This window comes from Arachis hypogaea, chromosome 10 (assembly GCF_003086295.3).
Source record: "Arachis hypogaea cultivar Tifrunner chromosome 10, arahy.Tifrunner.gnm2.J5K5, whole genome shotgun sequence".
NCBI lineage: Eukaryota > Viridiplantae > Streptophyta > Magnoliopsida > Fabales > Fabaceae > Arachis > Arachis hypogaea.
Genome location: NC_092045.1, coordinates 113,152,956 through 113,167,848, shown reverse-complemented (window position 1 = coordinate 113,167,848; position 14,893 = coordinate 113,152,956). Strand labels below are relative to the sequence as shown.

The 14,893-nt window shown below is 27.3% G+C and overlaps 2 protein-coding genes across 2 annotated transcripts; both read left to right on the top strand.

Annotated features, from left to right (window-relative positions):
- Positions 1-560: 560 nt before the first annotated feature.
- On the top strand, positions 561-4,071 carry LOC112716724 (GDSL esterase/lipase At5g18430). Its single transcript, XM_025768706.2, has 4 exons — positions 561-913; positions 1,172-1,302; positions 2,064-2,559; positions 3,561-4,071. The coding sequence occupies exons 1-4, from the start codon at positions 625-627 to the stop codon at positions 3,791-3,793; spliced, it is 1,149 nt and encodes a 382-aa protein (XP_025624491.1). The 5' UTR covers positions 561-624; the 3' UTR covers positions 3,794-4,071.
- Positions 4,072-7,570: 3,499 nt separating this feature from the next.
- On the top strand, positions 7,571-11,379 carry LOC112716723 (GDSL esterase/lipase At5g33370). The gene is made up of 5 exons (XM_025768705.3): positions 7,571-7,982; positions 8,472-8,599; positions 9,094-9,336; positions 9,740-9,992; positions 10,857-11,379. Exons 1-5 carry the CDS (start codon positions 7,694-7,696, stop codon positions 11,087-11,089), a joined length of 1,146 nt encoding a protein of 381 aa, XP_025624490.1. The 5' UTR covers positions 7,571-7,693; the 3' UTR covers positions 11,090-11,379.
- Positions 11,380-14,893: the final 3,514 nt, after the last annotated feature.

Below are 14,893 nucleotides of genomic sequence, written 5' to 3'. Positions count from 1 at the left end.
CATAAATCAATATAATTTGTATCTATAATTTTTAAAATTTACACACATAAAATAATAAAATTTATTTATTAAAAATAATTTAATATTTATACTGATTAAATAATAATAATAAAAAATACTAAAAGTTATTAGTCCCAAGAATTTCTCTTATTTTGCCTTTGAGCCGACACTAATCATTTTCCATGATTTTTTTAACTAAAAGTATCTAACAACTTTAAAAAAAAAACAATGATCAAAATATCTAAATTTGAGACCGCTAATTAAATAACGAAACAAAAAGTATTTATACCACCGAATCCATCCTACATTTTTATTTCAACCACCTCTATAATAGCAGAGAGATAACACATATAGGAAACAAGGCTTTAACTCTTTTTAGTTGGTTCTCCATTAATAACCCTACAGAAATTAGGTTCCTGAGTCTTGATCCATTTTCAAAAGATAAAAACAAAAGCCCTTAATCAAAGAGGACAATAAAGAAGCCACAAATACAAGTGAGATCACCATAAAACCAAGGGAAAGTGTTTGTTATATAGAGCCATAGAGGCATGCACATACACATCAAAATCATCCAATTAATAATTAAGCTAAGGCTTTTTCATAAGTTTATTTCCAATTTTCAAAATGGCAATAACATTGTCAAATTTTGTTCCCTTAACTAGTAAAACACTCATTTTGGTCATGGTACTAGTTGTTGGTGTTATTGTGAATGGAAGTGAAGCAAGGCCTAACAATAACAACAACAATAGGCCAAAGGCATTCTTTGTGTTTGGAGACTCACTTGTTGATAGTGGAAACAACAATTACTTGGCTACCACTGCACGCGCTGATGCTCCTCCTTATGGAATTGATTACCCAACTCGTAGACCAACTGGAAGATTCTCCAATGGATACAATATTCCTGATCTTATCAGTTACATTCTTTTCCTATTTCATAGATTCTTCTTAATTGTTACTTCTTTTAGGTAGAAATTCAGGTACAGTTGAATTCATGTGAAATTGATAAATGAGAATCCTTAGATAACAATGTAGTCAAATCTGTCAAATCATTTAACAATTCTCAACTATCAATTTCACATAAAATTAACCGCACCTAAATTTTCATATTATTTTTTTTATCTATTATTATCTTATTAGGTATTAATTTGATTTGGTTATTTGGGACTTTTAGGTCAGCGAATTGGTTCACCTGAGTCACCTTTGCCATACTTGAGCCCGGAACTAAACGGGCAGAGGCTTCTAGTTGGCGCCAACTTCGCCTCCGCCGGAATCGGAATCCTTAATGACACCGGAATTCAGTTTGTAAGTTGGTTTATTATTTTGGCAATGAACTAATTAAATTAAGCCACCACAAAATAGTATTCAAAATTTTCATATTTAGCTATTTGTTTGTGCATTTGATTCGAATTTATGAAAATATGTGAACAATTATTTCTTAAAAGAAGTATAAAATAGCTATAGCAAAATTCAATCTCTACAAAAACAAAATTGTCTCATTTTTAATTAAATTTTTAAAAAACTGAATCAAAATAATTTTCAAAGCCTTTTAAGTATATATATCTTTATATATTTTGAAACAATTATGTTAGATATACATAAAAAATTAACTACTTATATAGAATAATATATTTGAGTATAAAATACACATAAAAAATGTTAAATTATATATATATATATAATAATTGATTTAATGACTAATTTTTAGTATATACACGACCTATTTTATAGCAAATAGAGTATTTGTACAATGTGTATAATGAGCTATTTATTTAATCCAATATGAGTTAAAAATTGAACATCCAAAGTAAAATACTATTAATTTCTTAAACACAATACACCCATACTATCCAAAATAACTATTTGGGTACCAGAAATAATAAACATCTGATATTCTACTGAATTGAACATCCCTAAACCTCCATTGTAAACATTGTACAGATATTTCATTGGCTCCTTATACTTCTCCTTAAAATTATTATACTACTTAAGAATATAAACTTTCATATTAAGTTACCATCTAAACACTAAAGTTGGACATGCAATTACTTAATGTATGAATGTAGGTAAACATAATCAGAATGTACCAGCAGCTAGAGTATTTCAGAGAATACCAAAGACGTGTGAGTGGGGTGATAGGAGCAACAGGGGCAAAAGAACTCGTCAACCAAGCACTGGTTCTCATGACCGTAGGAGGCAATGATTTTGTTAACAACTACTACTTGGTTCCCTATTCTGCAAGATCTCGCCAGTATCCACTTCCTCAATATGTCAAGTACCTCATCTCCGAGTACCAAAAGCTTTTGCAGAGACTCTATGATTTGGGAGCCCGGAGAGTTCTTGTGACAGGGACGGGTCCATTGGGTTGTGTTCCTTCTGAATTGGCACAGCGTGGTAGAAATGGTCAATGTGCCACTGATCTGCAACGTGCTGCTTCCTTGTTCAACCCTCAACTTGAATCCATGCTTCAGCAACTCAATCGCAAACTCGGAAGGGATGTTTTCATTGCTGTTAATACTGCACAAATGCATAATAACTTCGTTAGCAACCCCGCCCAATTTGGTAATTCTTTCTTCATAACTACTTGAAAACTCGCTTGCAGATATTTTTACGTGAAGTTAAATATATATATATATATATAGGTAAAAATTCGGTTACAATCAATTTTACATAAAATTAATAGTTGAGAATAATTAAATAATTTGACTAAATTTTCATCTAACAACTCTCAATTATCAATTTCACATAAAATTAATTGCATCTAAGTTTCCACCGTATATATATATATTAGAAACAATGAACATAATTAGTCTAAAAAATACAATAAGGTTGTCTAATCATTTGAGCTTCTCTCGTAGTTTTTCAAAAACAATCATTTTAAATGTAACTATATTGTGAATAGTTTCATGACATTCCTTGTCTTTCAAATAATTTAATGATATTGTATAGATATTTTAAATTTTTTTACACCAAAAATAGATATTTTATTCGTTAGAAATAATAAATATAACAAAAAATTTTTGTGGCTAACAGATTTTAGCAATTTTAGCCAGCATTTAGTCAATATAGACACTAAGTTATTTTTAATAAATAAAATTTATTAATTTATGTGTGTAAATTCTAAAAAATATAGATATAAACTGTATTAATTTATATATACAAAGTTTGGTAAATATAGATGCACAATATGTGTTTTTTTTGTGCAAATCTTTGTTAATATGATTATATGGGTGCAAATTATTATTAGTCAAATACTTGTTCAAAATAATAATATTTCCTAATCATATAACATTATTCTAAATATAATTGGTCTAAAAAGTACAGCTAGACTAATAATTTAAACTTCTTACATAATTTCTTAAAAACAAGGGTAAAGAATAGAGAATTAGAGTTTAGATAAAAAAGAATTCCACCACCCTAGCCAAGGGTAAAGATCTTCAAATTCTTCCAATATATGCTATATAGAATCATTGCCACCATAAATATGTTTATGATATTATTGATCAATTAACATACTGAATTAAAGGTTAATCACAAAATGTTTATGCCGTTGAATTGAGCAGGATTTGTTACATCAAAAGTAGCATGCTGTGGGCAAGGACCTTATAATGGGATTGGATTATGCACACCACTCTCAAACTTATGCCCAAACAGAAACTTATATGCATTTTGGGATGCTTTTCATCCATCTGAAAAGGCTAATAGGCTTATTGTGGAGGAGATTATGTCAGGTACAACAACTTACATGAAACCAATGAACCTCAGTACTATCTTGGCTTTGGATGCTACCACATGAAACACACCAAAAAATTAATCCACAAATCAAATAAGTCCAAGTGCTATCTTAGTTTATTTGTTGTCCCTTGTTCTTGGATACTATAGTTTATAATTTTGGCTATTTTATGTTGCTTTTTTGGGTATCATTGTAACTCCTAAGGTAGTTATTGTGTTATATATTATGTACCGGAAATAAAAGGTTTTAGAACCTTTTCAATTGTCTAAATACAAATTAGTTTATTGTGTTATTTTTTTTCCCGCCAAGATATATAATGAAGAGTCCCTTTTTTTTCCCCAGAATTTATGTATATAAATTTAGACCCATTTAATAAATTTTAGCAAAATTTTACCTAAAATTTTATTTAAAAAATGAGCGATATACAATAATTCTGTATAAATTTGTCGATAAAAGTGCTTTTTCATCCTAACAAAATTATACAAACCTCTTTTCATAGTTGTAAAAGATAGGAAAAGTATAGGGTACCAACATATTATCTGCCAACTTCTGCCAACTCTTATTTATATTTGTGTTTCATGGAAGTGTGTTCGTAGATGTGTCTAATAATTAATATATTTTAAATATATATATATATAAAGAGACACATCCAGAAAATATATCTATAAAGACACTTCTATTAAACACAGTTATAAAAAAGACATTTTTATTAGACACATCCACAAACATACTTTTATGAAACACAATTATAAATAAGAGTTGGCAGAAGTTGGCAGATATGCTATTGGTAACGTAGCGGAACCGTAAAAGATATATCCACGTGTGTCTATTTTTGTCATGACATTTAAATTAAGTTAAATTTTATTTAAAAATTTAATTTTGATATATATAAAATAATTTTACACGTTATCTAACTACATAATATTATGTAAATAAAAATAACTATATTTTATATTGATTTTGTGAATGATCAAAATTAAACTCTATTCTTTTGTTTTTATAGTATCCTATAATTTGACAAGTCAAAGACTAATTTATCACGAATTTAAACTTCATTTAAGGATTTATCATGGTCAATGGATTGTTATATATACAATATAGAATTCAAACTCTCGACACTTATTGAAGTAGACGAATGAACTTACCACTAAACCAACTAAAATTAATTAATTAAACTCTTTATTTAAAACCAAAAAGCGACCCTATATTTTTGAAAGTGAACTAGTTAAATTATAATATCAAGACAAAATTAAAATGATCGATATTCATAATCCTAAATCCCAAATTAAGAATTTCCAGGACTTGCGAAATTGCATTTTCCTAATTACTTATACTCAATTTCATCCATTAGTTTTATAAAACATGAAAATTTAGATCTAATCAATTAATGATTAAATACCCTATTCACCAATTAACTAAACATATATTTGCTCTTTTTTTTCTGTTCACACCTTGTTTATTTAATGAGTTTAGCTAACTTCATGATAATGGAACAGATAAAAATAGGTTTTCTTTACGTTATTATCTGCGTATAGTAAAAACTTTTATCCTAACTCTATCTGTTCCTGTAATCTTTAAAATTTCAAAATTTATAAAACCTTGAACATTATCCAAATATAATTTAAATTTAAAACAATAGTCACACAATGTTAAAAATGAATATATATTTTAAATTGAATTTTTTATCAAATCATATATATATATAGAGAAATCGGTATTTTCAAAAATCGACCCGCCGTCTCTATCCTACTCAATAATCTGCTTAAATGAAAACTCGCCTTGTACCAGATCAAATAATTACTACTCCAATCGAATTGAGAAAAAGTAGATGCATTAAAATTTAAAAGTATATATTAAAATTATTATTAATAAATTTTTTTAAATGTTTTATCCAAATATATTAAAAACTTAAGTTTTGTATACTTTTTATAATTTTTTTGTTAATGACCTGTAACAGTTGAAACCTTATTTAGTTTAGATATGCAGTCATGCAGATAACGTTACATTTTTCTTTTTAGATACATGTTTGGTGAGTAGTAGCTAGCTGCTAGACTAAGACACCGATTCATTCGGCTCTTGCTGCTGAAATAAATTCTCTTTCTTATGTCCCTTTTATATTTTAGGACCAGTCAAAAACTACTAGAACGATAATGGTGTCTTAATTAGCTTATTCATAATTTCATATTCAATTCATCCCAACTACTAATTCGTTGTTCATCCTTAATTAAATGACTTGACTCAAATACTAGCTAGTACCTACTTCAAAATATGCTTTCATTTTGGAACTCCCTTTTGTTTCTTTATGTATATTGAAACAATTTAAGCTAAGATTGATAATTAATTATAAGTAAAAAAGAAACTTGTCAATTAACTTGCCAAAACTAGGACATGTATTTAAGCTTATTAATGATTGCTTAAAAAATATTTATAAATTATATATATCTACCAAAAAGTTCCTCTATAATAACAAAATAAAAATTTTGAATTGATGAGGGACCACATTCTTATAAAGTTCTAAATCATTTCCATCTTCCATGCACCATTCCCTAAATCACATAGACATATAGATGAATTAACACACCTTCATAACATTATTGGAATGAGTGGCTTGGCTTCTTAATAATTAACTCTCCTCTTATCTTTAATTTGCTTTTCCTCTACCAAATTCATTGCACCGTAATTTCCCTCCAGAATTAATTAATTCCTTGTTAGAGTTTTAGTCATCAACTAGAAAGGTTACTAATTAAATCCACAAGGCTTCAAAGATTAATTAGTAGCAGGAGCTGACCTATGGAAGTTCTTATTAAAAACATTGATTTTGAAGAGTTATTCAAACTCACATCAATGCTTTACAGTTCTGAATTGAAGTTGCTTGTTAATTAAATTAATTAATCCATCATTTCTTAGCAATTATGTGTACCTAATTACGTCTATGAAGAAGGATATGTGATATATACTTTGATAAATATATAACTTAAAAAGCAGAAAAATATTCACTTATCCAATTTTTTTTAATTTATGAAAAGGAGTAAAAAAAATATATTTAGGTTAATCCCTGAAATTTTACAAATTTTACACTTAAATCAAGTTAGTTTCCAAAATTTAACTTCAGGATTTGTTTGTTGAAAACAAAACATACATATGAATTATTGGGAGGTAAAATCCCAAAAAATAGAGATTATAGGTGATTTTCAAAAAATATGGGAACAAATAGAATTTGTCTTTGGTGAATTGTAAATTTTAATTTAAAATTCGACATATTGTCTATTCGCTTCGTTGTCAGCAAATTGTCTTTTTTTTTTATGGCGAATTGTCTTTTTTAATTTTCGAAAAGTGAATTTGTCGACGAAAAATTATCTTTTTTAATATTTTAAAATTACAATTCATCATTATTTTTTAAAATATAATATGATAATGCAACTTCTGGTCATCATGCATATTTCAACAAATAATGATATTATACCGTTTTTCTGAAAATCACAAACTTCGTAGCCATGTACAAATTAAAAGTGTTTGTTTGTTTTGGTAGAAAATAGTAGTTAATTCGGTTTACGAAGTGTGAAAACATATTTCTTAATTTAAAAAAAAATTATTTTAAGAAACTAATTTGATTCAAGTGTAAAATTTTGAGGAGTAACTTGAACACTTATTAAAAGGAAAAGAAAAAAAATGTTAAAATAAATTGTTTCATGTAGCATCTAAGTTATCTAATAAACAACGTGTAAGTGAGAATGGCAACATTTAAAGAGCACCGAAAAGCCACCTCAGAAACAAGTATGATTATGATGAAATGCATGCATAAATAAATATCCAAGAAAAGATGTTTATATATAAATACTTGAATGGTCCTATTATTTCTCCATCCACACCAAAAATAGAAATCCAATCCTTCAATGGTAACACTAGCTAGTACTTAATATATAATCATACATACACAACTCCAACTAAAAAATCATTTTAAACATGACAAGATTATCAAATTTTGTTCCTTTGAAGATGACTATTACAGTTATTAGTTTGGTTTTGGTGATTGGTGCCATTGTTAATGGAGCAGAATCCAGGCCTAGCAATAATAATAATAATAATAGAGCAAGAGCATTCTTTGTGTTTGGAGACTCACTTGTGGACAGTGGAAACAACAATTACTTAGCAACCACTGCACGTGCTGATGCTCCTCCTTATGGAATTGATCATCCAACTCATAGACCCAGTGGACGTTTCTCCAATGGATTCAACATTCCTGATCTCATCAGTTGAGTTTTGCTTTCTATTTTTTTTCCCTCATAGTTTATGTCATGATACTATTCGTACCAAAAGTTTAACCTGATAGGAGAAGGCAATATGAATAATTATATCTCTAATAGAATAGAAATACTAAAAATTATCTTTTGTGTATTGTGTTTAGATATGATAGACAAAAGACTAATGTAATGTCCAGTATTATGTTTGGATATACATGGACAAGACTTTTTAGATTTGTTTGATTTTTTTATAGTTTTTTTTGTCATTTGGGTCCATCGATGATTAAATTCAAGATTTTTCAAACATAGAATTTTGATACTATATTATAAATTTAAACTCTCGTAAAGATAAAAAAAATGAGAAAACTCAAATATAAGAGCAGAAAAGATACTACCGAAACTAAAAAGATGAAGAATCCAACATCTTGGGTTCAATTAGTTAAGTTAATGATATTGATATTCATAGTATATATAATAAAATTGTTTTTTGTTTGTTGCAGGTCAACGACTGGGTTCGGAGTCAGTATTGCCATATTTGAGCCCTGAATTGAGAGGAGAGAAGCTCCTAATTGGTGCCAATTTCGCATCAGCCGGAATTGGAATCCTTAACGACACTGGAATTCAATTTGTCAGTTCATTATTACTATCTAATTACTTTTTTTTTTTTAAGTTAGGATTAAGATTTGAATTTAAAATCTATAGATGAGACAAAAAAATTATACTATTTGAGTTATAGTTCATTGGCTACTATCTAATTACTTTATTTCTGTAAAAACGTGTCATATATATGCACACTATATCTATGCTCACCATATGTAAACTTTTTAATTATTAGATTATAAATCTTACAAAAATCTGAAATAAGAAAATTAGAATTTTTAATTTACAGTCTAACTAGACTCAATTTAGTAAAATTTTTATTTTTTTTAAAAGTATAACAGTTATATTTTGTAAATTAAAATAAAAGTTGTTTTCAATAAATACATGCCGTGTGTTTTGTACAATTATATTTAAAATTTAATAAGATTGTGGTAGATATTGATATAAATATTTCTTAATATATAAATTTCGATTAATTTTTGAATTTTGAAGATGGCAATGGTTGATGCAATTTTTTTGCAGGTAAACATAATCAGAATGTATAGACAACTAGAACATTTTGAAGAGTACCAGAGGAAAGTGAGTGGTATAATTGGTGCTTCAGCGGCAAAAAATTTGGTGAATCAAGCACTTGTTCTCATAACCGTGGGTGGCAATGATTTCGTTAACAACTACTATTTGGTGCCTTATTCTGTAAGGTCCCAACAGTATCCACTTCCCCAATATGTCAAGTTTCTCATTTCTGAGTACAGAAAGCTTCTAGAGGTAAAATATTCGGTATTTACTCACCTGAAGATATCTTTACGGTAAAAAATTCAGGTGGAGTCGACTTCACAAGTTAATATCTGAAAGTCATTAGATGATTTGATTTATTTGACTAAATTTTCATCTAACAGCTCTCAGGTATCAACTTCACGTGAAGTCGACTGCACCTAAGTTTTCACTTTATTGGCCAATAACAAATTCTTAAATAGAGTTCCAATCCATGACCGATTAATCTATAGTCTGTGGTACAGGTGGAAAACAAAAAAAAAGCTAAAATATTAACAAATATTATGTTAAAAAATTTAGTCAAATATATCAAATTATACGATGATTCTCTAAGATGAAAACATCTTCATTGCTTGGTATTGTTTAATTTGAAATATTAAATTTGTTTTTGTTTCAGAAACTATATGAATTGGGAGCTAGAAGAGTTCTAGTTACAGGGACGGGTCCACTAGGGTGTGTTCCTGCGGAATTAGCACAACGTGGCAGGAATGGAGAATGTTCAGTTGAATTACAACGAGCTTCTTCACTCTACAATCCTCAACTTGAACGCATGTTGCAAGATCTCAACAGTAAAATCGGCAGGGATGTTTTTGTTGCTGCAAATACTGCAGAAATGCACCTTAACTTCATTACTAATCCTGTAGCATATGGTAATTACCAATATCTATCACTCTTCCTCTCTTCAAATAAACACACAAACTTTTCATTTTATGCACCTTAACTTCTTATTTAAAAAGTACAAAAAAAATTATATTTCTATTTCTACTTTTAAAATTTTTAAAAAAAAGACAAATAAGTTATTGACTTTTTAATTAATTAAAAATATAAAAATGAATACAAAAATATTCTTTACATCTTAAAACGCAAGATATCTATGTCATTTCATCTAAAATATATAAAGACAAATAGGTCTCCAAAAGGACTTAGATGTCTCGCATTTTAAAAGATTAGGAATGTTTTTGTATTTTCAATTAATCAAGTATTTATTTATTTTTGAGCTAAAAAGACATAGACCTATTTGTCGTTTTTTTCAAAATTTTTAATAGACTTTGTTAGGTAGACAATGGCTTTTGTGAGCAACGTGAACAATGGGCTCTAAAATTGGCCAAATAAAGTAAAAACACACTACACCCTTAAATTATCCACCTAAATCTTAATATTAAGATAATCATCTACACACCTAGTGAATTAAACATCCGATATATCCATTAGTCACATTATTTAGTATTTTCATTACTACCTATACTTTTTCTTTTTTAATATTTATCATCTTCATGTTTTTACAATTCTGTCCAAAATCATTATTCATATCAATCATATTATACGTATATAAAAAATTAACTATTTACATAAAATATATATTAGAATATAAAATACACATATAAAACAATGTATTATATACAAATATACAGTGACGGATTTTTTCACATAGATGTAACATTTTTTAATCCCAATTTGGTGATGTAATAATTCATTGTGATGCTAGTCTCTGACAATTAGGTTGTGTTGTATAGGATTTACTACATCAAAAATAGCATGCTGTGGGCAAGGACCTTACAATGGTCTTGGACTATGCACACCTCTCTCAAACTTGTGCCCAAATAGAGACTTGTATGCGTTTTGGGATGCATTTCATCCATCTGAAAAGGCCAACAAGATTATTGTGGAACAAATAATGTATGCTTCTACTAGGTACATGAATCCAATGAACCTCAGCACCATCTTGGCTTTGGATACTACCACATGATCAAGATTTGAAGACATCACCTTGGATTCACCATTTGTAACTGTTTGTGTGAAGGAAAAATTATCTGCTTCATTTCTAGTCTTTAATAAGTGGGGAACACAATTTCTTGTTCTCATCATTTTGTGTTTGTCTACAAGTTTTTAGCTTTTTAATGTGTACAAATAACATTTCTCAATGGTAACATTGTTATTGGTACAAACCAATTTTCTACTGCCATAATTGGTGTAGAAAGTTATGTATTAATACTTTCAAATCATTACTATGAGATTGAAATTGTTTCATTGATAAAAGATGATAGAAGTATTTTATTTACCTATACTATTATTTGAGAAAAGTTAAAGTAAAGCAGAATTTATTATTATTTTTAATATTTTTAGTTATTAGTCTAATTCTTTTAGTTTAATAATTCAACAACATACTATTAGTTTATACTTTTAAATATTTTCGGCTAATTATTGACAAAAAATAATAAATTCTACTAACCTTTTAGCATTTCTCCTATTATTTATTAGATATCTTATCATATTGATCAATTTTTTTTTTAACAACTAACCATGTTTTCTTTATTTTGTTAAGTTTAATTAATTTTAATGTATTAATAATATAAAATATTTTATACATTCGTCTAATTACATTTATTTTTTAAATGATAATTTATGTGATTAATATAAAAAATAATTTTATTTTAATATAATTATTACGTAATTAGATGTACATATAAAATTTTTTTCATTAACATCGTATTAAAATTAAATTCTATTTTATTAATTAAAAACTAATTTAAATATACAATTAATTAATAACAATTATACTTTTATACAAATATCAAAAATTATTTGAGACATAAATACTATTATTGATATAGTTTATTGAGTAATACTACGTGTATATTAAAATTAGTTATCAAAATCAATCATAAATATAAAATATAAGTTATAATACAAAATACATATTAAAAATAAGTTAAACAACTAAATACATTATGATTAATTTTGATAGTTAATTTTAATATATAAGTAATATTTTGTATTTTATTATATCAACCATCCATACAATGCGGAAAAGAGGGAGCTATGTTCGAGTTATGGACTTATGGGCTATTAAAATTGATGTAAAAGAATCATATGTTGGACTGTTGGCTATTAAAAGTTAGTTATACATTGAACACTTTCTGAACATATAAAAAAGATAATAAAAAAAGGTCTTGTATTTATGTATTAATTAAAATCGTATCATACATATATATGATGTGGTATTATTTTATCTCTTAAAAATCACGTGCCATGTATTTCATTTTCCTAATTTTTTTTAATATTTAAATAATAGAATTTCAAAAATTTTTATTTGGAAATCAGAGAGGTAATTGAAAAGAGACGAGTTAACAGTAAATCCAATAAAATAATGTTGGGAGTGTTTTTTATAAATAATTTCAGAAACATTAATATGATATTTTGTAAACTTTAAAATAAAAAAATGCTCTAAAGTTTCATATATTATTTTTCTAATTTTAATCTCATACTCTTGTCGTGACGCTGAATTGATGATCCAAATTCTAGCCAGTTGGAACTTGGAACCATGCTCCATGTCATATGCTTGTGTTACAAGATAAGGGGAAATAATAATTTGGCTCAATACTTATTATTTATTTATTATTATTTTTTATTTTTTGTCATGATTTGGTTCAATACTTAGTTCCTCCCAACGAATCCTCGTTTTTATGAGATCTTTATTCTAAATTTAGTTAAATAAGTAAACTCGTTTACCGGGTAAAAATAGAATTGATGGAAATACTTTAAATACTATCCAACAATTTTTTTTTTGGTTTCCCACGGTATCCCCCAACCCGGCAGGTCAAGAACTAATCCGTCGCGGTACTGAGCTCCATTTAAGGGTTTGCCGCTGGCCAATGGATTGCTGCATGCACAAGGCGGGATTCGAACTCTCGACACTTGCTTAAGCGGACTAGTGAGCTAACCACTAGACCAACCCAACTTGGTTACTATCCAACAATTAAATACAACAAAAAATAGATTATCGATTTCATATAATGATAGGTTCATTATTCCTATCAAATCAAATGTCAAATATCAGTTATATGATTTTCTCCTTCAATGCTGTTCCCATGTGAATATCAGAATTATTTTGGATCCTTTCCAGTGCATCTAGCTATCATGTATTTTACCTAATTTATATAGTCTTGTCATTTTCAATTCCAAAATACTATTCCTACACCAAAATCAATCACTAAAATTAACTATCAATATATTTATATATAAATACATGTATAATTTAATTTATTTTTAATATATATTTTATATTCGTGATTGACTTTGATGAGTTTGATGACTGATTTTGATGTACACGTAGCATAACCGTTTTCAATTATGTCAAAATTATGCTTCATAATAGATTTCTCCATGTTCATAGTAACGACTGTCGACTGCCCCACATTATATCAAATGTTCTAGGTAGCTAGTTCTTAATACAAAAATTTGTGAATTAGATACTGGTGGACCTAGACACTTATGTTTATATATACAACATGATCATAAACGTTATTAGAATAAACTACAAAAATAACGTCCAAAAGAAATTTTGTAAACAAAATAATCTCAAAATCAATGAAATTAGTTCACAATCCTATAAAACAGAGTTGTAAACTTGCAATTATTCAGAGACCTATTTTATCCCAAAATTTCTTATTTTACTTGATATATTTGTTTAAACTTTAAAGTTCTATAAATTTATGGTAATTTTTTTAAATACTTATTTGTCTTCTTATTACCAGTTGTTTTCATGCTTTGACATAGAAATCATACAAAGATTAATTCATTGAATTATATGGAGGGGAAGAATTTCCTAAAATGGATCATAAAAGTGTATTACATAGATATAGGCCACGTTTTTTGTGGCTAATTTTTTTTTATATTGATTAAATATATGTGTAATATATTGTTACAGGGAGATTAGGTGTTTTTTTATATGATATTTTTTTATTGGTATTATTCAAATCGGACGGTCCGATTTGTTTGAAGAAAAAAATAAACTACAAATCAAAAGGTCCGATTTATTTAAAGAAAAAATAAACTACAAATCGAAAGGTTCAATTTGTATTTTTTATTTTTATTTTTTTTTAAAATAAAAATCAGACTATCTAATTTTAACATTAATTTTTTTTATTTTCAAAAACACAAATCAAATAAAATTCAGATCTATGCTTGATCTCTCATATTCAAATATACTAAAATATATGTAAGAAATAAGTAAAAATACTAAATTCTAAATTCTTAAAAAAATAAGTTTAAAATATAATTTGTCTCTGTAACTAAAATCTTATGTATAATAAACTTTGTCAAACCATTATTATATATTTATATGCCCCTTCAGGGTTTATTAATGGTAAAATAAATTGTCAGGTATGGCTCTAGGACAAAGATTGCAAAATTTTGTCTTCTACCTCTCAGCAAAGCCATGCAGAAAGTTCGAGTTGTGATTGTTTGTTTAAAAAATAAAATAAATCAGAAGCACTGATTTGTATAAGCTATAGTAATATAAAACATTTTTCTTTTCACATCATTTTGAGAGCCCGTTTTTTGTAGAAGATGAAAAACAAACCACTCCATATAATTGTAAATCATTCAAATCATCCATATTAGTGAATTACACTTACTAAAACGCCATTTCAAAATTAATTTTTTGAAAAAAAATGAATTCTAATATTCATTTAGTTAGTCAGTGTTACTTATATACAAGCAAATTGTGTTTGATTGGTTAAATATTTACTATAATGAGATAACATTGATG

Coding starts and splice junctions, on each gene's coding strand:
- LOC112716723 (XM_025768705.3), top strand. CDS start 7,694: ATGACAAGATTATCAAATTTTGTTCCTTTGAAGATGACTATTACAGTT. Junction 8,600..9,093: donor ACGACACTGGAATTCAATTT/GTCAGTTCATTA, acceptor ATTTTTTTGCAG/GTAAACATAATCAGAATGTA. Junction 9,993..10,856: donor TACTAATCCTGTAGCATATG/GTAATTACCAAT, acceptor TGTGTTGTATAG/GATTTACTACATCAAAAATA.
- LOC112716724 (XM_025768706.2), top strand. CDS start 625: ATGGCAATAACATTGTCAAATTTTGTTCCCTTAACTAGTAAAACACTC. Junction 914..1,171: donor CAATATTCCTGATCTTATCA/GTTACATTCTTT, acceptor TGGGACTTTTAG/GTCAGCGAATTGGTTCACCT. Junction 1,303..2,063: donor ATGACACCGGAATTCAGTTT/GTAAGTTGGTTT, acceptor GTATGAATGTAG/GTAAACATAATCAGAATGTA.